The sequence below is a fragment of the Halichoerus grypus genome, chromosome 5 (assembly GCF_964656455.1).
Source record: "Halichoerus grypus chromosome 5, mHalGry1.hap1.1, whole genome shotgun sequence".
Taxonomy (NCBI): domain Eukaryota; kingdom Metazoa; phylum Chordata; class Mammalia; order Carnivora; family Phocidae; genus Halichoerus; species Halichoerus grypus.
The window spans coordinates 156,332,577-156,354,680 of NC_135716.1; the positions used below are offsets into that span (position 1 = coordinate 156,332,577).

The 22,104-nt window shown below is 46.6% G+C and overlaps 1 protein-coding gene across 2 annotated transcripts in view; it reads right to left on the reverse strand.

Annotated features, from left to right (window-relative positions):
• Window positions 1-22,104, reverse strand: part of CTPS1 (CTP synthase 1) — a 31,220-nt gene that overhangs the window by 8,397 nt on the left and 719 nt on the right. For both annotated transcript variants that reach the window (XM_036102923.2, XM_036102924.2), the window contains exons 2-11: window positions 18,288-18,466; window positions 17,231-17,401; window positions 14,398-14,498; window positions 13,514-13,630; window positions 11,052-11,135; window positions 10,111-10,191; window positions 6,376-6,527; window positions 5,182-5,314; window positions 2,117-2,205; window positions 827-921 (exon numbers count right to left, since the gene is read on the reverse strand). In XM_036102923.2, the coding sequence (XP_035958816.1) occupies window positions 827-921; window positions 2,117-2,205; window positions 5,182-5,314; window positions 6,376-6,527; window positions 10,111-10,191; window positions 11,052-11,135; window positions 13,514-13,630; window positions 14,398-14,498; window positions 17,231-17,401; window positions 18,288-18,453 (1,189 nt within the window). In that variant the 5' untranslated portion in view covers window positions 18,454-18,466. The remainder of the gene's footprint in view (window positions 1-826; window positions 922-2,116; window positions 2,206-5,181; window positions 5,315-6,375; window positions 6,528-10,110; window positions 10,192-11,051; window positions 11,136-13,513; window positions 13,631-14,397; window positions 14,499-17,230; window positions 17,402-18,287; window positions 18,467-22,104) is intronic.

Here is a 22,104-nt window from a genome sequence, read left to right on the forward strand (position 1 = left end):
TACCTCTGAAACAAATAATACATTATATGTTTAAAAAATATATATAGTAGGAAGGGAAAAATGAAGAGGGGGGAAATTGGAGGGGGAGATGAACCACGAGAGACGATGGACTCTGAGAAACAAACTGAGGGTTCTAGAGGGGAGGGGGTGGGGGGATGGGCTAGCCTGGTGATGGGTATTAAAGAGGGCATATTCTGCATGGAGCACTGGGTGTTATAAGCAAACAATCAATCATGGAACACTATGTCAAAAGCTAATGATGTAATGTATGGTGATTAACATAACATAATAAAATTTTACAAATTTTCTATTAAAAAAAAAACTGGGTCTAAGCTTTCAAAAACTTCTCATGTGAAGATCCCAGGTTTTAGAAGCTATTCAATTTTAGAAATACACAATATTCCATTCATACTTAACAATTCAAGTTTTCCTATTCTCTCTCATTAAGTTCCCATTTACAACTGATCAAGTTGAAAATTACTAGAGTTTGCGGCACCGGGAAGCATCCACAATCACTTTGCCCGATTCCAAGTGAGGACGTGAAACTCAGCGTCACGTGTCCTGCCAAACAGCTGGATCCCGCAAATGGACAAGATTTCCTGATTGCTATTTCATCCTCCCCAAATTCCACAACATCTACACATGGGTGTACAAGCCTTAAACTTTTCACGCTGAGAGAGTCTGAATTTCTCCCAAACAGGACCAAAACGGCTTCTGCTTGAGTTGCTATCTAGAAAGACTGCATCCGTGCTTGGTTCCGGTAACCTCCCTGTTTTACTCACAGGCTCCTGTGTGGCACTTTTTCTTGATCTTTCCTACTCCTTACCCAAAAAAGGCTTCTTCTGTTTCCGAGCCCAGGCGATGGCTTGGATTTTTCCTTCTGTGCCCCGAACACCAAATCCCCCTGGAACCAGCACTCCACTGTACAAGAGAGCACAGCACACGGCGATTGGCCCTTACCACCAGCCCAAGGAGCCACGTGCCCAAGACACTGGTGCCACAAAGTCGCTCCGTGTATTTTCCTACTGGGGCTATGACGGTGATTTCGAGACAGCCAGTGAGCTGAACGCAAACACTGTGAGCTTAGAAAATGTGCACTAAGTGCTTACCAGTAAAAAAAGGTGGCACACACGGATTCTTTCATAATTTTCAATATATGTTAATACATATGCAACTGTTTACTTCTTAGCTTAAAACGCTCCCTTGCATGGGAAGGGAGCACTTTCCCTATCAACTGAGAGTGTCTGCCGAGCGGGGGCCTGAGTCATAGTTGTAGGGCTCTAGAACATGCCACTGTTCCAGAGAGCTAGAGTTTCCTGCTGATGGTTTACTATTATAAATAACAGCTGCCAAAAACAAACTATGAGACTCTGCTGATGGGTCCTCATCAAATGTTCCAGATGAAAATCTTTAAATAAGCCTCATCAGTAGACACAGACAGCAAACGTCCAAAGAATCAGAACACGTTTCCTTCAGATTCAACTATATTGATAAGCTATATTTTTGTAAGACTTAAATCATACAGAATGTAGGGTGCCTGGGTGGCTCAGGTGGTTAAGCGTCTGCCTTTAGCTCAGGTCATGATCGCAGGATGCTGGGATCGAGCCCTGCACTGGGCTCCTTGCTCAGTGGGGAGCCTGCTTCTCCCTCTCCCTCTGCTGCTCCCACCTGCTCATGCTCTCTCGCTCTCTCTCTCTCACTCTCCCACCTGCTCTCAAATAAATAAATAAAATCTTACAAAAAAAAAAAAAATCACACAGATTGTAGCCTTTTCAATAATTAAAAGATCTTTAGGGGCGCCTGGGTGGCTCAGTCGTTAAGCAGCTGCCTTCGGCTCAGGTCATGATCCCGGGGTCCTGGGATCGAGCCCCGCATCGGGCTCCCTGCTCGGCGGGAGGCCTGCTTCTCCCTCTCCCACTCCCCCTGCTTGTGTTCCCTCTCTCCCTGTCTCTCTCTGTCAAATAAATGAATAAAATCTTAAAAAAAAAAAAAAAAATCAAAAGATCTTTAAAAAGCAGATTACCTACTACTAGCACATGAAAGCACAAGGCTCTGCTCATTAAAGCCCCCCGCCCCCCCAGACCTCTGGAAACCGAAGGCAGAGGGTACTACTCACTGAGCGCTACAGAGCTTCTGCCAGGCTTCGTGATAGCGCACGGGGTCCTCCTGCAACGTGCTCGGCTCCAGGTCGGTAGAGTCTATGTACTGCGGGTCATTCGGGCAGGGGAGGAAAGAAGCAGGCCATGACGCCAGAGCCGCATTTTCCCTAATTCCCAAATGATACTGTCAATGCCCTGTCTTTCTTCACTTTAAAATAAAGTTTTAGGGGCGCCTGGGTGGCTCAGTCGTTAAGCGTCTGCCTTCGGCTCAGGTCATGATCCCAAGGTCCTGGGATCGAGCCCCACATCGGGCTCCCTGATCGGCGGGGAGTCTGCTTCTCCCTCTCCCACTCCCCCTGCTTGTGTTCCCTCTCTTGCTGTGTCTCTCTCTGTCAAATAAATAAATAAAATCTTAAAAAAAAAAAAAAAAAAAGATGGTTTAGGGGCACCTGGGTGGCTCAGTCGTTAAGCATCTGCCTTCAGCTCAGGTCATGATCCCGGGGTCCTGGGATCGAGCCCTGCGTCGGGCTCCCTGCTCAAAGGGGAGCCTGCTTCTCCCTCTGACCCTCCTCCCCCTGCTCATGCTTGTGCTCTCTCTCTTACTCAAATAAATAAAATCTTTAGAAAAATAAGAAAATAAAAAATAAAATAGTTTCAAAATTATAATCTTTATATTTAAACTTAATAATTTTTAAATAAACTTTAAATTCTTTCTTATATTTTAAAATACAAATGTTGCCTTCAAAAATCATTTGCCTCCCCAGTCCGGCTCTCCACTGGCTCTATCCTCAGCCCGCTAGAGTGAGTCTAAAGTGTTCTCTCTGGGGGCGCCTGGGTGGCTCAGTCAGTTAAGTATCTGTCTTCGGCTCAGGTCACGATCCCAGGGTCCTAGAATGGAGCCCCGCATCCAGACTCCCTGCTCAGCGGGGAGCCTGCTTCTCCCTCTCCTTCTGCCCCTCCCCCTGCTTGTGCTCGTGCTAACAAATAAATAAATGAAATCTTTAAAAATAAGGTAAGATGAAAAAAATAAAAAAATAAATAAAATAAAGCGTTCTCTCTGTTCAGAATGCATTTTTCCCCAGCCCGCCACCTAGACTGCTTTCCATCTTCCACCTTTACTGAAGTGTAACTTACAGACAATAAAATCCAAGCATTTTAAGTGTATACTCTGATGAGTTTTGTCAAACATACACACAAAGGTGTCACGACCACCTCAATCAAAGATAAAGAAAATGACTGTCACCCCAGAAAGTTCCCTCTGCCCTCCCCCCCGCCAAACAACCCCCTCTCCACCTCCTGCCCCGGACACCCCTGGCTCTGTTATCACCACAGATGCCTCTTTTAGAACTTCATAGAAAATAAAAACACACACCACGCAGCCTTCTGTGTCTGGCTTTTTTGGCTCGGTATGTTTCTGGAATTCATCCCTGTTGCTCTGCGTGTCACGAGTTTATTCCTTTTTATCCCTGAGCTGTTTCCCACTGTGGAAATACACCACAACGTGCATACTAACTCACGCTGGACATTTGGATTGGTCCCAGATTGTGGCTATGAAAATAATAGTCCTCTTGTATAAAAAATACTTTTTGTGGACATGTGTTTTCAGAGTAGATAGCAGGGAGTGGAAGTGCTGGGTCCCGGAGTAAGTGTACGTTTCCCTTTATAGAAAAGCGCCAGGCCGTGTTCTCAGCAGTCCTGCCATTTCACCGGCCCACCAGCAAGGCACGGAGCTCCCCGTCCTCACCAGCACGCTCGGCCTCTCCTCTCCTCTCCTCGGGTGTGTCTCCCAGTGATTTAAGGTGCACGTATTCCCCGGACAACAGAAGGCACTGCCCTTGACTGCCTTTTCACATACATCAGGTGCAGCTTTCACGGAAGTGTCCACTCAGACCTTCTGCCCCCCTTATTATGTTGTTCATCTTTTTCTTACTCCTTCCTGCCCAATACCCTGCAATGACCTCCCCAAACTTCAGGGAAGACCCAGCTGTGGGCCAGGCAACAGGGTTCATGACCTCACAGGCCTGTCTCCAGACATCCCCCAGTTCACTTTTCCATCCACTGAGTAACAACTATTCCCCATCTCCAAGCCCTTGGATACACTCTACCTTCCGTCCGAATGCCCTTCCCTTCTGCCTCCTCCACCTTCCCGAAGTCTCCCAGAGTCCCTCTTGGAGGACATCTGCCCTCCTCACATGTCTACCCAGACAGGTTCCCCGCCCTTTCCTGTGTGCTCCCCTCACACCTTTGAGACCTCACGGACTCATTTACCTCTCGGCCCCCACCATCTACCACGATAGGCACAGACTATGTCCAAGTGCATACAACAGATGAATGAGCCAAAGAACGAGCAAAAGTAAGTCAGGGAAGCGTAATAAGATCCTGTAATTCTTAAAACGTATACAGTAGGTCATTCTACAGGAACCTGTTCCCCAGGACAAAGCAAACTAAATCACAATGCTGAGAAACACCTGGAGGAGGAGGCAGCCAACCCCAACGCCAGTGGTGAGGACAGCCAGAATCTGAGCCCTGAACCTCAAGACTCCAGCGCCCGAAGAAGACAAGCAGGGGCCAAGCCCTGACGGTCCGTCAGCTCGGCTTCTGCCCATCACATCACGGAGCAGAACACAAGCAGGACCACTCACGGGTGCCGGCCATGTTCCGGGCACCACCTCAATCAAAGATAAAGAAAATGACTGTCACCCATGTTTCAGAGAAACCTCCCTGCTCTCGGAGGTGGGTTTTAGCACTTGTATTTCACAGACCCGGCAGGTGGAACAGCAACGTGCCTCTGGTCCACCAGGGCTCCCCGTTCCCCTGGCACAATTTTACGTGGTCACCTGATACTCAGATTCAACCATTCGCTCTTTTGCAACTACTACCCTGACCATCTCTCCCCTTCACTGTTTCCTGAAAATGTTCTACTATTCTCTCTCAAAGCCAGGAGCCAACCATGAATCCTTTCTATTCCTAAAAAGAAATGCTGAGTTCCAAGAATACAAAGCAGATAGGCCTATAGCATCTACGAGAATCTAGAAACCCTCCCTGTCCATGCCTCAGCCATACGCGGGCCGCCCCTCCTTACCTTGATTTCTAACTTATGGTTGATGGCCAGTGCAGAATGCTCCAGAGCTTTAATGACAGAGGCATACGAGTCTGAGAACTTGGTGTATTTGCCCACAAGGGCGATAGAGCAGGTCTCCAGCAAGCGATCATATCTATCAAAGGCCAAGAAACACCAAAGTATTTAGAATACAACGTATATACCACCATGAGATCAAAATTGCTTTCTTTAAAAAGAAAAACATCTCTGGGAAGCATATAATGGGAACAGGTATGATCTGAGTTCTACATACAGAACAGTAAAGAGGAAGCAACTTTCAAATCCACGGGGCAGGCTTTGTAAAGAAAGTAGGATTTAAGAAGCGGGCATGGAGAAATGGCTTCCAAATCTCACACAAAGTTTTTCTTAAAAATTAAAATCCCAAAGAGCAAAAAAAATTAACAGACAATTCATAGGAGTTAATGTGATGAAGGGAATAGTCAAATAAATCTTAGGACATTAACACAATAGTCTATAGTCACCAAAAATCTTCATCATAAAGTGTAATTAATAACAGAGCAAAAACGTCTGTAATGTTGTATGAAAACAAGATCCCAGAGCCGTGTACCATTTTTGGGGCTGCCTATGGATATACATGGAAATGCACAAAGCCTGAAAGGGAGAATGTCCAAAGGAAAACCCCTATCACAGAGCAAGGCAGGAGCGCCCCTGGGCCCGCGCTGAGGCTGCGGCCACACCTCTGAAGCGATGCGGAGCATCACTGAACTTTCAGAGGAATGGGGACGGTTCTCAAAGCGAGGAGCTTTGGCAGCAGCAGTAACACAACTGGACACCCCCGCTCATCCTCTTCTGGTGGGCGGTGAGCGGCACATTCCCAAACCCAGCTCAGCTATCTGGGGGGGCCCAGGCGTGCCCGGCCACGGTCAGCCAGCGGGGCAGGCCTCGGGTACGAGAGCTCACCCACGGCCACTAGACACCTGTTCGCCCGGATTTCCTAGTCGAGGGGACTCAAGGCCACAGGTGTGTGATCTGAGCTCAGCTCTGCCAGGACTTCCTCAGCCCTGATGCAGCGACCTGAGGGCTGAGCGCCTGTCTCTGCCTCTCTTACCACTGAGTCCTTTCCCAGCAGGAGCTGACAGCACAAGCAAATTCCCGGAGACCCTCCGGAAAAGAGAAATAAGGCCCGAACTCCCAGCTCCTTATCACGAGGCAAACCTGTCTGCCATCTCTTTCCACTTCATCAGCATTTTTCGTGGCTGCCTCTCGATCGGAAGGTCAAGTCTCCGGAGAAAATAGTCCACTACTCCCTGCTCCTCTAACAACAGGGGGACTCGGTAGATGGATGAGACATCATGGACACAGATCACCTGCATAAAAACGGGCAAAGGTTATTTAATAAAAACAAACAAAAATGAACTGGGCTGGCAGCCCCTACTGGCTATATCACCTTCAGAAAAGAACTTCTAAATCTGAAAAGGGCATGGCCAATTTTCTAGAAAAACATACATTACCAAAACGGACTCAAGTACAGAATAAAAAATTAGAGGCTAATCTCTTACGAACATGACTGCAAAAATCCTTCAAAAAAAAAATAAATCAGGGGCGCCTAGGTGGTTGAGTCGGTTAAGCATCGACTCTTGATTTCAGCTCAGGTCATGATCTCAGGGCCACAGGACTGATCCCCACGCCGGGCTCCATGCTCGCACTCAGCACACAGTCTGCTAGAGGTTCTCCCCCTCTGCCCCTCCCCCGCCCACCCTCACTCTCCAAAATAAAATCTTAAAAAAATAAAAAAAAAATCACAAACCAAACCATAAATGTAGTTTAAAAAAAGAAAAAATTCATGTGCAAGTAGGATTTGTCCCAAGAACAGTGGCTGTCAAACTTGGCTGTACATTGGAGTCACTTGGGTGAGCTTTTAAAAAATTCACAAACCCACAGTGCACCCCACGCCACATAAACTAGAACCTCAGGAACGGGGGGGGGGGAAGCAGGCATAAGTAGTTTTTCAGGCTGAGTCTGAAAACCGCTGCATTAGGATATTTAACAGTGGAATTCACTACATGAACAGATTAAAAAGGGGAAAAAAAAGTCACCTCAGTGGATGAAGAGCTAATAAAAATTCAAAACCAAGCCATAGTAAAAATTCTTGGTGAATTAGGACTATCAGGGAAAATGTGAAAAACATAAAGAAAAAAAAAAGCCCATAGCAAACATCATTTGGTTCTCAATATTTAATATTAATGCTTAATCTTTAAAGTCTGAAACAAGGCAAAACTGGCCACTATCGCTACTTCTATTCAGTAACGTACTAAAGATATTACCCACTACAATTAAATAAGAAACACACACACACACACACAATATATATATATATATATGAACTGGAAAATAAACAACTGCCAAGAACTGCATACAGTATTATTCCTTATCCACAAAAACCCTTAGAATTTACATGTAAACAGAACTAGCAGAATTTCAGCAAGGCTGCTAGGCTTGAGATCAATTAGCAGAAGTCAGCAGGGTTCCTATACATGGGTCATATCTAATTAGAAAATGTAATTTCTTTTTTTTTTTAAGTAGGCTCCATGCCCAGTGGGGAGCCCAACATGGGGCTTGAACTCATGACCCTGAGATCAAGACCTGAGCTGAGATCAAGAGTCGGACGCTCAATTGACTGAGCCACCCAGGGGCTCCTAGGAACTGTCATTCTTAAAAATACGCCATTCATATAGTTGCAAAAATTATGAATACCTACAAATAATCCTAGAAAAAAAACTTTACAAAGATAAAGAAATCTTAAAAAAAGCACCTTTAATAAGAAAAACATTCTAGATTACTATTGAAGGACAGTCCTTCCAACAAAAGGAGTTGGAGCAACTGGGTATCCACAGGCAAAAAGACGAATTTCAACTTTTATTAGAAAGTTGCTATCCATAAAAGTTAACTCACAATGGATCCCAGGCCTAAATATAAGACCTAAAATTATAAAACTTAGAAGAAAACACGAAATCTTTTTGTTAAATGGAGTTCTTGGACAGGATACCAAAAGCACAACCTATAAAGAGAAAAATGGATAAACTGAAGTTCATCAGAACGTAAAAGCTTTTGTGCTCCAAGAGATACCATTAAAGAAGTAAGACAAGCCATGGACTTGGAGAAAAATGTGCAAATCATATATCTGATAAAAGACTATTATTCAGAATATAGAGAATTCCTATAACTCAGTAAGATAAGTAACTCAAAAAATAGGCGAAAGATTTGCAATTCAAACTTAAATCTAGACACACCTGTCACTTTTTAATAGTATTTTTTAATAACCTATCCTATCACGGAATTGAATTACCTTCACTTGCTAGGATAGAAATACCTCAGACAAATGAAATGCCTAAGAAGGTTGTTCTTAACAATGAAATTATTCTGATGCTCTACATACAGACAGCTCCCGACTTACAATGTCTGCTTTAGGATGGTGTGACAACACACGTTCGGTAGAAAGGGTACTCTGCATTTTGAATTTTGCTCTTTTCCCAGGCTAGCAACAGGCCGTTCAGTCTCTCATGATGTGGGGCCGCAGCACCAAGCCGAAGCCTCCAGTCGGCCCCACCGTCACCAGGCCGAACAACCGACATGCTTTGTTCTGTACCCATATGACCACTCTGTTCTCCACTTTCAGTACCATGTTCGATGAATTACACAAGAGAGTCAATACTTTATTGTAAAACAGGCTTTGTGTTAGACGCCTCTGCCCACCTGTAGGCTATTATAAGTCTTCTGAGCACATTTAAAGCAGGCTAGGTCTGTTAATGCATTTTCGACTCAGGATATTTTCAGCTTACAACAGGTTTCCTAGGACTTAGTCCACCGTTAAGTCAAAGATCTGTATCTGGCAGGAAGCAGAATTCCTGAGACAGAGCTCCCAGCTTGGGAAGCACACTGGGAACACTGATCTCAGGCCCCGGGCCACGCTCACACCCAGACACCTGAGTGCTCGTGGAGATGGGGGGTCAGAGGCTGTCCTGCTCTCTTCACTTCAATGCCAGTGACTTTAACTTTTTGACCCTCGCTTCCATATCCCCTGTAGTCTCGTAAATGAACTGTTCTTATCTGAACACTGCTGCTTCCTTCTCTCCTCCTTAGGCCAGCCGGGCTCTCCTGCTTCATCTCCTGAGCCTCAGTAACCCAGCAGCAGAGCAAACCACTCACAGCCTAATCACAAATTCCTGGACCTCAACTTCCCTGCTCCTCTCCTTCAGCCGAGCTGACTGACCCGCAGCCATAGTCTCAACTTACCACCACCAGGCCTTCCCGACCGTGCCCCACACTGGACATAGAACAGGTCCCCAAATTCTGAATTTCCTATTTAATAGGTACCCTCCATGAGGACATGTAACGGAAAAGACTAAAATAGGTTTAGAGCCCACGCCACCTTAGACACTAGGCACCAGGGATATAAAGCTGAATGAAGTGGTCCCTGCCTTCAAGAAGCTAACGGGGACGGACACACACACACACACACACACACACACACACACACACACCGAGGGGCAGTGTAACAGGCCCACCACCAGCACCTGTGACTCACACAGGTCGCCCAAGAAGGATCAACCTTGAGGTCTGAGGGGGAGGCGGTTTGACAGGTAAAGCTTCTCGGACAATACTGTGTCCCGGCTGAGCCCTGGAGGATGAAAATGATTAGGAGACAGCCAGGCCAACGGGGAGGGCGACACCATGCAGTGTGGCTGGAGCGAAGAGTACACGGAGCAGGGAGAGACGAGGCCGGAGAGGTCGAGTATGTCCAGAAAACCACAGACCAACAGCATCAGTTCCCATGAACAGTCTACTGTCTTGAACTGAGAGATAAGCAGCAAGCCTCGTCAAAGTGGCTAAGAGACCTCAGGAGAGCGAGAAGCAAACCACGACTGACGCGAAGGTGGAATTTCGACTTACTTGTTCAGGCTCGACGTGGCAGAACATCGAGATTTTCTCTTTCACTGACGTGTCGAGAGGATTTGAGCACCTGCACACAACCTAGCAGTAAACAAAGTAAGACATTCAGACAGAAGAAAGGGATTACGGAGCTGGGGTTTTTTCCTGACTGAAATGAAAACAGACATCACCCCATGAAGCCGGATGAAAATGTTAACTCCAGCACAATGCAGGCCAACTATGAAAACAGGACCTGTTTTCAAAACTGAAATTCCTAAAATCCCACGCTGGAGAAACGTTAACAGGGTGGCGGTGCAGATGAACACGCAGATCACGAACTCCAGGAACCAGCTGGGGCCTTCCTCAGGTAAAGGCTTGGGTAGGAGGGAGGGGACAGCGAATGATGGACGCAGAGGAGCGACAAGGCACGACCTCATGCAGGCCCGTGAGGCTCAAAGCACTAACCGTTTCCCCACCATCATCGAAAAGCATGCCAACAGAACAGAGGTCTTATCTGCTGGGGAGCAGACATACATACATACATACATATATACATTCATTCATTCATTCCCTTCCTTCCCTCCTTCCTCCATCTTATCTTTTTCCTTCTTTCTTTCTCTTTCTTTTTTTTTTTTTAACTGCAGTACAGCTGACACACGATGTTACATGGGTTTCAGGAGCAAAACACAGCGATCGGACTCCCTGCCCTATGCCGTGCTCACCACGAGCGCAGCCGGCAGCGCCTCAACCCCGGGCCTCAGTCACTCCCTAACCGGAAGTCTGTGGCTCCCATTCCTCCCTCCCCTCTGCCAACCACCAGTTTGTTCTCTGTCTTTATCGGTCTGTTTCTGCTTTTTGTTTGTTTTTCCGATTCCATATAAGTGAAGTCGCATGGTACACAGAGGAGAGATTTAATTAGGCATACAAGATCACGCTGAAACCAGGGAATCATAAAATCTTACCAGATCCGGAGAAAGCCCGAGCCCTCTGAGCTCCCGAACGCTATTCTGGGTGGGTTTGGTCTTCTGCTCCCCTGTTGAACTTGGCTATTTTACAAAAGGGAAAAAAAAGTTCATTTCTCTAGGATAAAGAATTTTCAGGATGAATTTTCTCTGAACCCCTTTTATTGATCAGTGTCTAATTGTTTTCCTTTTTGTCAAAGGCACACGTACACGTATTTTAGAGTCAGTTCCACAAGGTCCGTCCTAATGACAGTGGTGCTGGTGCCCACCGAGCCCCTCCCCTTCCCCAAACCCCAGGGCAGCCACCCTCCCACTCTTAAATGATCCTTCTGGTATGCTTCATGCTACTTCTTGACACGTAGTTTGAGACATTTCCTATTGATCCCCCTGTTAGATGAGGAGGAACCCTCTCTCCCTACTACATAGGCACCTGTCCTGTGCCTACAGCCCATCTCATGATCTCTCTCCAGTGTTACATGCGTTTCAGTATTTAAATCCTGCCCATCGTAAACCATGCACCTTTCTGTCCAAATTTGGTTTGTTTTTCTTGGGTTGGTGTTTCTGTTTTGTTTTGTTTTCTTGGCATGCTGAGCTTTGTAAGTACTAAATTATCTCTATTCTCTTCTCACGCTTCCCAGATTTGCTGGGTACAGAATTCTAGGCTGGAAAGCATTTTTCCCTGAGCACTTGTAAAGAAATAGCTTCACTGTCTTCTAGCTTCTAGTATTGCTGCTTAAAAAGTGTAATGCCTTACTAATTCTTGGTTTTTCTCTTTACAGCCTTTTAGAGTATCTGCCCCATGGTTATGAAATTTCACAGTGATGTGCTCTTGCTCTGGGTCATCTCCCATTCAGTATGCTGGGCATTCGGTGGGTCCTTTCAATCTAGAAACTAACATCCTGAAATCTCCTTGAATTATTTAGATCAAAGGATCAGAAAACTTTTCCTGTAGAAGGCCAGGTAATGAGTACTTTTAGGTTTTATGGGCCATGCAGTCTGTCACAAGGACTCGAACTCTGCTGTCTGAATACAGAATCGCCATAGACAACACATAAACAGGTGGGCACGGCTGTATTTCCATACAACTTTATCTGCAAAAACGGGGGGTGGGCTGATCTGGCCTTGTGGGCACAGTATGCTGACCCCTGGTTCCAATGACTTGTCCCTCTCTGTTTCCCTAGTATTTTCTGGAAATCCTAGCCCAGTCCTCTCATTCTCTTACCCCTGCTCTCCCATTTCCTCTCTCTTGATCTCCCTGGGTACTTCCTGGGGTAGTTCCTCCACCTTCTTTCTCTCAAGTTTTTCATTCCTGCTATCCCATTTTTAATTTCCAAGAATTCTTTTCTGTTCTCTGAATGCCCCCTTCTTATCTCCAGTTTATCTCCCCTTTGACTCTCTGAGGACATTAATGACAGGTTGTTCTGGTTTCTAAGTTTCCACTTCCTCCAGAGCCAAAATTTTCTGTGAGTTCCCCTTTGTCCTATTGTTTTGATTTCTGTGCATCTAGGTGCTTTCTCCAAATGTCTGGTGATCACTGGCCACCAGCTGACATTTAAAAGCTAACTGGAAGTTCTGAGTGAGTGGGTGGGAGGACCCTGGGTCCTCACTATTTCACTAGGGAGACTCTGAGGGCAGTGTGTTTTTTCCTGGGCTAGTCATAGACCCCATCGTGAACCTCACGTGGACAGTCCAAGCCTGGCTGTGATGATTCTGGAACCGAATGGCAGAAGAAAGCAGGGTGTCCCAACAGCATTAAAGTGAGCTTACCCCCATGGTTTTACTTCAGTATTACCCCTCTTAACTATTGCTAGTATCTGCACATCTAGAATCCCTCTCCAGAGAAAAAGCTTCAGTCTTCTGCCAAGGTGGGAAAGGGACTGATGTCCAAGTGTGCACATTAGGGAAGGAGATGCTGGGTTCTAGCTGCTTCTCAAATAGCAGTTATCATGAGATGCCCCCAGCCCCCGAGCGCACGCAGCGCTGCCCCTTCCTGAGCCTTTGGGGGTTGTGCAGGGCAAAGAGGGCTGCTTCTCAGCCGGCCCTGCTGCGGGCTCACGATCCTGCTCTCCCACGTCTGAAGCAGCAGCTACTTCACTTCCTACACGTTACCTGCTTTCTGGCTTCCCATGTTTCATTCCCATTGACTCCTTCATATTATCTATCTTTGTGAGTGTTTCTCTTTAAAAGAAAAAAAATTCCCTTTACTCTAATTATAGCAGGGTTTCACCATGTAGTAGAGACAAATGGACATTTTCAACCCACCATCTTCAAATGCAACTTCCCTGGCTATTCTTCTAAATGTTTTCCATCTGATCTTTTCAAAAAGTATGATTAGAATAATTTTAAATTCACAAAGAAGATCTTTATTTCCTGCACCTCACGTATCTAAAACAGGTAAGGGATGAAAGCCATCCTCTTCTCTTTCTTCTCCAGCCCCCCAAAGTAAAACTCCAGTGCCTTACCTGAGGAACGAGACTGACGTGAATATTACAAAAGTTCTCTCTCTTGACCTTGAACTGGAACTGACGGAAGGCCTCAATAAAGGGCATGCTTTCTATATCTCCCACTGTTCCACCGAGCTACAAGAACAAAGTTATTGTAGAGGTCAAGCGCTAAAGGTTCCTCTCGTGCTTTAGTTTTCTAACAAATGCACCTCATCATCTCAGCCCGGTGATCAGAAACAGCATAATGTGGACTCTCTGAGCCCGGCTAATGTCACTTAGCAGTAATTGACATTTCCTTATGCTGAAAGGTTACTTTTCTGGACAGGCTCTCCATTCCCCAAGGTTATAGATCTGGCCAAGAAAAAGTTCAGGTGAAAGAGACACTAGAAATTTTATTTGTACAAAGTCACGAGGCAAAGAAACCTAAATCTTATCTACTTAGTTAGCCATAAATAACTTTTGTATGAAAAAGTATCAGTTATAAACAAACTGCTGGAATTTCTGAGTCCCCTATTTCTGTAGGAACACAGATCCAACAGCTAGGACCAGCAGAACAGGTATAAAGAAACGGAAAGCAGTGGGGCTCATTCAGAGAGATGAACGTTCCTACCAGAGGAGAGCTGAAGGTCAGCTGACATTCTCAAGAGACAGAGGAAAACGTATCCTGCCGCTCTTACTGGTACAGCCCACAGTGAGCGAATGTACACAGGCTGAAGAAGAGAACCGCTCGCACAGAGGACTGCTTTCAACGGCGTGGCCATTCCCATGACTAGTTCTGTGCCCAGCCCTGCCCCACTGCAGTGAGGAGGGTCAAGGGCCTCATGGGGCACTGTCTTATCAGGTGCCGATGGCAGACTAAGGAGGTGAACGTGTACATTTGGTTAGAAAAGACTCATACAAACCTCAATAACACACACTTGAGGTTCCAGGCCATCTTCATCCACAGGTATCAATGCCTGTCTCATGACCCACTCCTGGATTGCATCTGTGATGTGAGGAACAACTGGAAAAGAGAAAAGAAATACATACCTTACACTTTTCTGTCAGCACTGGTGGAGGCAGACAATTTTATTTATTTATTTGACAGAGAGAGAGACAGTGAGAGAGGGAACACAAGCAGGGGAAGAGAAGCAGGCTTCCTGCTGAGCAGGGAGCCCGATGCGGGGCTCGATCCCAGGACCCTGGGATCACGACCTGGGCTGAAGGCAGACGCTTAGCGACTGAGCCACCCAGGAGCCCCGGAGGCAGACACACTTACGTGCGAGGCAGACACACTTACGTGCCGCAGTCTTGGCCTAGAGTAGTGATGGGGTCATAAAAATATTATTGAGACCACTATTTTTTTTTTGATAAAAGCTCTTTTTTTTTTTAAAGATGTGTTTATTTACTTATTTGAGAGAGAGAGAGAGAGAGAGAGCGCAAGTGCACGAGCAGGGGGGAAGGAACAGAGGGAGAGGGAGAAGCAGATTCCCCGCCGAGCAGGGGAGCCCGATGCGGGGCTCGATCCCAGGACCCTGGGATCGTGACATGAGCCGAAGGCGGATGATTTAACCGACTGAGCCACCCAGGCGCCCCTGTTGAGACCACTCTTAAACGGCATTTAAAAATCTCTGAGCTCATACTCCCTGTGGCCTCCTTTCCAGGTTTCCAAGTTGTGGCAGGACGCACAAGAACGTAAGGCCAAGAGTGTGTCCGGAACCCACATCAGAGCCCTTGTACCCTGTGCAGAGGCCACCCTGGCTGCACCCCACTCATCAGACCCGCTGGCCGCCCGCACCACTTACTGCTGAAGGCAGCCACTTCACACGGGGTGCTTTCCAGGCCCCTGTTCCGGGATGTTCCAGCTTACCAAAGGATAAACAGCCCCCGGATAAGAGACAGTACGGGAGGGCAGGGTCGTCAGGAGCGCAGCCTCTGGGGCCAGAATGTCTGGATTCATACCTCAGTTCCACCACTCATCAGGTCCGGATCCTTGAGTGATCACTTAACTATTCTTAAGCTCGATTTCCCTATCCGCTCAGTGGAAATAACAGTTTCTACTTCAAAGTTGTGGGAATTTTATGCGACACCACTGGTAAAATGCTGAGCAGAGTGCCTCGCGGGCCGGTGCCCCTGGGTAAAGCCGGCTACTGCTCAACACTTGTTAAAATCCTCGTCCCAGGACTCAGGAGGCAAGCCCCTCAGGGGCAGGGATTACTGTTTAACTTGCTGCCTGTTTAACCAGCAGGGCCTCAGGCACAAGGCTATTCATTATCTATTCCACACTCAGCAGCCAAGAGGATCTTTTAAAAATGCAAAACAGAGCTCCCCCCCTCCCCTGTTTTAAACTCTTCAGTGGCTTCCCAATGCTCTGAGTAAAACCCAAACTCCGGGGCCATGGCCCAGAAGGTCCTGGGTAACCTGGCTGCGGCCCCCCGACCTCCCTGACGGAGCGCCCGCAGTCTGGGCCCCTGCGCTGGCTGTGCCCCCTCCTCCACAGGCCCCCGGCCGGCCTCTCAGCGCAAATGCCCCCTCGTGGAGACTCCCCCTCACCACCTGTCCAAACAGGCTGTCCCCACGCACTCCCTCTCCTCACTGTTTACTTCCTTCACAGCTCTCATCAGACATCTTGTTTCATCGGTTTGTTTTTGTGTCACCCACACGCTGGCCTCCGTGGGGGCAACAGTCTCACTGGTCTTGTTCATCACGTAGCCCCAGTGCCAGGGAGGGTGTGACCACAGCTGAGTATTCAAGAAATATGTGACGAACGAATGCATACACGAATGAATACACTGGAGGCCTAGAACAACAAACTGATCGAGATCATCCTAATTCCTAATTGATCCCCTTTCTATGTGTCAGGAACTCAGAGAGACTTTCTTGCCCTCCCAACAATCAGGAAGGGCAGGTGTTATCTCTGTTTGACAGAAAAGGGAACCAGATCCCAAAGAGGTTCAGCAATCTGCCTGTGTTCACAAAGCTGGTAAGTGGCAGGGCTACGATCTAAACATGACCCCGCGCGCCCCGAATCGGACCAGGGCGGCCCCAGACTAGAGCTGGCTGTCAGCGTGACCCTCGGCTTTCAGTTCAGCGAAGTCTTAAGCCAAGAGCAGAGTCACTCTCATAACTCAAAGAAAAGACACTTTTCAGCACCTCCCCCCCCCACCAATTTGGACTTCCGCCATTACACTAGACCAGTGGTTTTCCAACCCCACCTTTCAAGAGTGGCAATTTTCCCAAATGAACGTGGTGGAGAACCCCAGGGCAACAGACAGACACAAGTGAAGCTGGCTGGTGAGGGTGCAGGAGGACTGGAGCCCCGCCTCTCCGACTCCCCCAGGCCCATGTGCGCCCATGACCGGCCTGCAGACCACTATGCACAAAGAACGTTCTCTTCCTACCACTGCTGAAATCAGCCCCAGATGCATGACATATACACACCACCGGGCTCGCTGCCCTGACCTAGCTGCCTTCAACAACTCATACTCCTCACACATAAAAACAGCAGCCCTCTGGACTCACATCCTTCGAGGGGCTCACAGCTCCGGTGCCATTCACAGAGCGGCAGGGGGTTTCTTCACGTGATTTTTTTTGAGTAAACAGCCGTACAGCTCTGAATTTTCAACCAAAGGCATATGTCAGTAACAATACCTTGACACTTTCAGGCTGAAATTGCATAGAAAGTAAATTTCTGCACACAAGAGAAAGCAAACTGGTTAAGATTTTTTTACACCTTGCAGGCAAATACAGTTTTACCTTGGACGGTTTTCCCCAAGTAATCTCCTTTGCGTTCCTTGTTAATGACATACTGGTAGATCTTTCCAGTGGTCAGATTATTGTCCTTGGTGAGGCGGATGTCAAGGAAGCGCTCATAGTTCCCCAGGTCAAGGTCGACTTCCCCACCATCATCCAGCACAAAAACCTCACCTGTGATGAACGGCACACATGGTCAGGGGAAGTGAAAAACATACGTCAGGGTAAACGTGAGTCTCAAAATGTAAACACGCGGATAGAACAACATCTGCGTTACCTTGATGTGAAGCAGAGAAATTTATTTCTAGAAAACTAAATATGACACAAAAAAAAGAAAAATCACCAACCATTCTCCAAAAGGTAATAGCATACTTCCAGCCTACCAACAAGCTCCGTCTGAATCAGGAAGTAATGAATCAGGAGGTAACGAGAGAGCATGGGGCGGAAGGAAAACATAGCCTCCAGGGCCACGGATATAGGGAGCTTTACAGGAGTGTGGGGTCTGCTGCCCAAAGAAAAAGAACTTTCAGCAAAGCCTCCTACTTGAGCAGAAAAAGGTTTCAGACGGGATAAAAAGCATGAATTCCTTCAGAACTCACACCGGATATTAAGGTCCTGGTGATTAGAAAAAACCAACGTGTGGGCTACACTTTAGTCCCAAACAAAGTTGTGAAACTCAAAGTTTCCCCCATTCTTTTGTTTAGTGTTCATTCCTTGAAACGTCATTCTAGAAGTTTTGCCCATGATGGTTCATTCTTACCATCACAACAGGAGACGAGCTCAAAAATGGGAAAGGAAGAAAGGTCTTCTTTTCCCCCTCAGACAGAGGTTTCTATTACAGAAACCTCTAGACGCTCATGGCTACATTGCCTGTTTAGATTTCTGCTTCCTCTCTGTCTAGGTGAGAAAAGCAAATTCTGCTACACCAAGGACCTTTCTGGAAGGCAGGAAATGCAAGTTACGTTATGCAAAATGCACACAATTTCCAAGGGCTGACCCTGTTCTTCCACCTACTCCACAATTATTATTTTAATGAAAGAAAGAAATGCATTGTGCTTACCATGTTCATAGGGAGAGAATGTCCCTGCATCAATGTTAATGTATGGGTCAATCTTAATTGAAGTTACGTGTAAACCGCATGACTTCAGTATTGTGCCCACGCTGCTGGCAATGATTCCTTTTCCGATTCCTGATATAACACCACCAGTAACTAGAATGTACTTCATTTTACTTTTTGACCTGGGAGTGGGAGAAGGAAAAATTACAAGTAAGCCAGATCTCCACAAAGCACACATATCTCAGTTCAAAGGCTAGCTCTGCATCCTCCAGGAGCCTGTTTCCCTATCCACCACAGACTCCAGAAGGTTGTTCTGTGGGACCCTAACAAATACTTCTTGGGATCACTGAATGGCTTTAGTCAAACAGGAGTTGAAAAACAACTTGCTAATCTAATAATGCAGCTTTTGTTTAAAGCTTTGACAGCTAACAACCTTGAGAGACAACCTAATAAAAAATAAAATGTAAAAATTTAAAAACAGCTCTGTTGATAAAACATTATGCTCCAAATGCTGGCTGACATAACCACCGGACCCTGGGGTACGGAAGCAGGCACCTCATTATTTTCCCTGCACTGGAAGAAAAAAAGATTTCAATCTTGGATGAGCACTCCGATTGCCCACGAAAGACAGAATGTCTCTGGCTAACCTACAATGTATCACCAAGAAAACACAGCTTCTCCAGGTTTTGGAAGACAGAATAAAAGAACTTCAACATTTAAAAGGAGTTGCAATGAAGCCTAAAAATCCCTTAATTAGAGGTCGTTGTCTCCTGTTAACAACTTACTCCTTGTCAGCAATCTCACTCAGGTGTGCCATGAGGAGAAACTATATATACTGGACGAAAAGAACATCAGATACCAAACCAGCCTGAAGCACATAATGGGCAGAGGACTCAAAGACAGTACAGATTCGATTAAATCCAAGGAGCAGTGCAGCTGTGGCCGGGGAGGGAGGAAACAGATGTGGTGAGAGATAAAGGAGTGGATGGAGGCAGGAAAGACAGAGGCATGACGTGAGGCGACCGCAGCAGGCTTGCCAGGGAGAATTCATCACCGGCCCCTAGCTTCAGAGGCCCAGACACATCACTTGGTCGGTAAATCCAAATGTGACCAAACTGAGAAACACAATCTCCAAGTAGAAGAGAATGCTTGCTTTGGCATGGCCAGGACATTTTCCTCCTCCGGGAACACTTCATGTGAAGCCAAATTATAATAAAAATAAGCTAAGAAAGGAACAAGGAAACTGGGGAGTTCTGCTTCAAGCATTCCCCTGCCCCACTCCTCCCCGAGGCAGGAATGAATACACTTGGCAAAGTAAGAATGCTCAAAAGGACTTCCCCCCTGGATAGCAAGGAAGACACCCAGACCATGACTTGCTCTTTCTATCCTGTTACAGCATGTCCAAAAGCGTGCTCCCTGGTTTCTGCAAAATGTATATGGGGTTCCCATAAAGCCTTTTACAGACATATAAATCAGAGAAATGCTGTTAAACAGTCAGTTGGTTTAATGCCAGACCTCCAGTAGCCTTTAATAAGTTAATGCACACTGTGAGCTCCCCAAATGGGTATACAGTATACAGTTTTCCCAAACTAATTTGACCCCAACTCCCTAATATTTGGGGGGGGGGATACTACTTTTGTCACCTCACAGTCAAATGGCTCCTTAGTGACACATGAATATTAGACGTGGCTACATTTTAGATGTGTTCTAATCAGGAATATCCCTGACACTATGACCGGTCTCAGACTCAGTTTTAGATGTTCCTAGAAAGTCCGAGTGGGTTATGGAGCAGGTTACTTTCCAGAAGACTCATCTCATCCATTTGCATTTGACTTGCCCCAATTTAACTTAAGAGGGTAACAGCTCTCTTGAGGGGAGATTCCTGCAGTCTCCCCCAGTGCATGGCAGTGAAGATTCCACTGTGCTCAAGGACCAGGTGGGAGAGGCTGACAGGACACACTCACTCACACTGATGAGTGACCGACCCCCCCCCCATGTAGGTGCTACTGTGCTACACACTTTGGGGACCACAAAATTTTTTTTCTTTTTTTTTTACTTGTATTTGCATTTATTTTATGCAGAATTTACTACCAGGCTGTAAGTTTCTGTTTCTTCAGTTTCTTCTGGGATCTTTTTCTTCTGTGCAACCTCCTCTTCTGGATTAGGGACAATCTGCTCTTTCTCAGGAAGGACCATCTCAATGTGGCAGGGTGAGTTCATGTATGGGTTAATCCAACCGTAAGGCCTGTGACACCACATCTTGGGGACTTTGTTCACCTGGATGTGCTCAATGACGACACTGAGGGGGGACACTACTCTGTCACCTCTAAACCCTTAAGTTCATGTGCAGTAAAAATTCAGCACTCTTTTTGGGCCAGCGACCCGGTGTGCAGCCCCACCGTTTGGCCTGGGCACAGCTACCAACTCCACCATTGTAGCAACAGAATGGCACACATCATGTCTGCAAAGTGACATCCTTCAGACACTTGGTGGCTTTTTGGATATGCATACCCTTGATGGCCTGAGCGGTTTCATGTGTGTTAAGGTAAACACAAAGATTTGAACCTCCTTGAAAATCATGATTTGCATGATTTTCTGGGTCAAGTGAATAGCGAACCATTTTCAGAGATCACCTCAGGCTGCTTATGGGAAGAGCGGAGACCACAAAACTTAATCAGATCTGGGCTCATAACTCAAGCTGCTGGCAGTCCAGTTAGAGAAAAAAACATTTACAAATAAATGAGTAATCCAGTGATGGTGGGAAACAGGGACAACATATGAAAGGCATACTTGGAGAAGAGAGAGCTGAAAGCTTTCAGTGACAAGACCAAGGTATAGATCATGGCCCAGCAGAAGAAGGTGTGAGAAATTGAGGCAGGGAGAGGATCCAGATTGCTCCTGCTTTGTTGACCAGAGACTTGCAGTGGACTCACTGTAAGACATAAAGCATGGGGAAGGGAACAGAGTGAACAGGAAGGTGAAGGCCATCTACAGAAAACAGAGGTAGGGCCAAGAAAAGAGATAGGGAAACATGGGGGGAAGACAGGGGGAAAGAAGCTGGAAATGTAAGCAAGGGACCAAATCATGGGGAAACTTGAGTGTCCTATCTGAACTTTATTCTGAAGGCGATGGACACATCAGAAGGCTTTCGAGCACAGAAGTAACAAATTAAGATGCATCAGACGCCCTGGCTGGCTATATAGGTAGAGCAAGTGACTCTTGATGTCGGGGTTGTGGGTTCGAGCCCCACCTTGGATGTAGAGATTACTAAAAAATACAATCTTTATAAAACAACAACAAAAAAGAATTCTAAAAAAAAAACAAAAAAGAAGGTGCCCAGCTGGCTCAGTCGGTGTAGCATGTGACTCTTGATCTGGGGGTTGTTGAATTGAAACCCCCGCTGGGTGTAGAGATTACTTAAAAATAAAAAATCTTAAAAAAAAAAATGCATCAGAAGAATTCAACAAAGATGGAAAGGAAAAAAAGCTTTTTTGTTGTTAAAAATGTTTTGAGATCCACCTCCAGCCTACCACTTGTGTACTGAGACCTGTCAGGTCACTCAAGCTGCCCAAAGCCCGGGTCCTTACATGTGTAAAATGGGGTGAGAATCTCCCGCATCGCCTGTCACCAGGACTGTTGAGGACTGGACATTATAATGAGTGTGGACCTAAGTGTGCCACGCAAACGTAGTGAACTTCTTTAAAACGCAGCATGCTCCCTCCGAGCGGCCGGGAGGGGAGCGGGCCGGCTGTGGGGCCGGAGGGGCCGCACCCGGAGCCCGGCGGGCGGGCGAGCTGCAAGGCCCCTTCCGCCCCCGGGA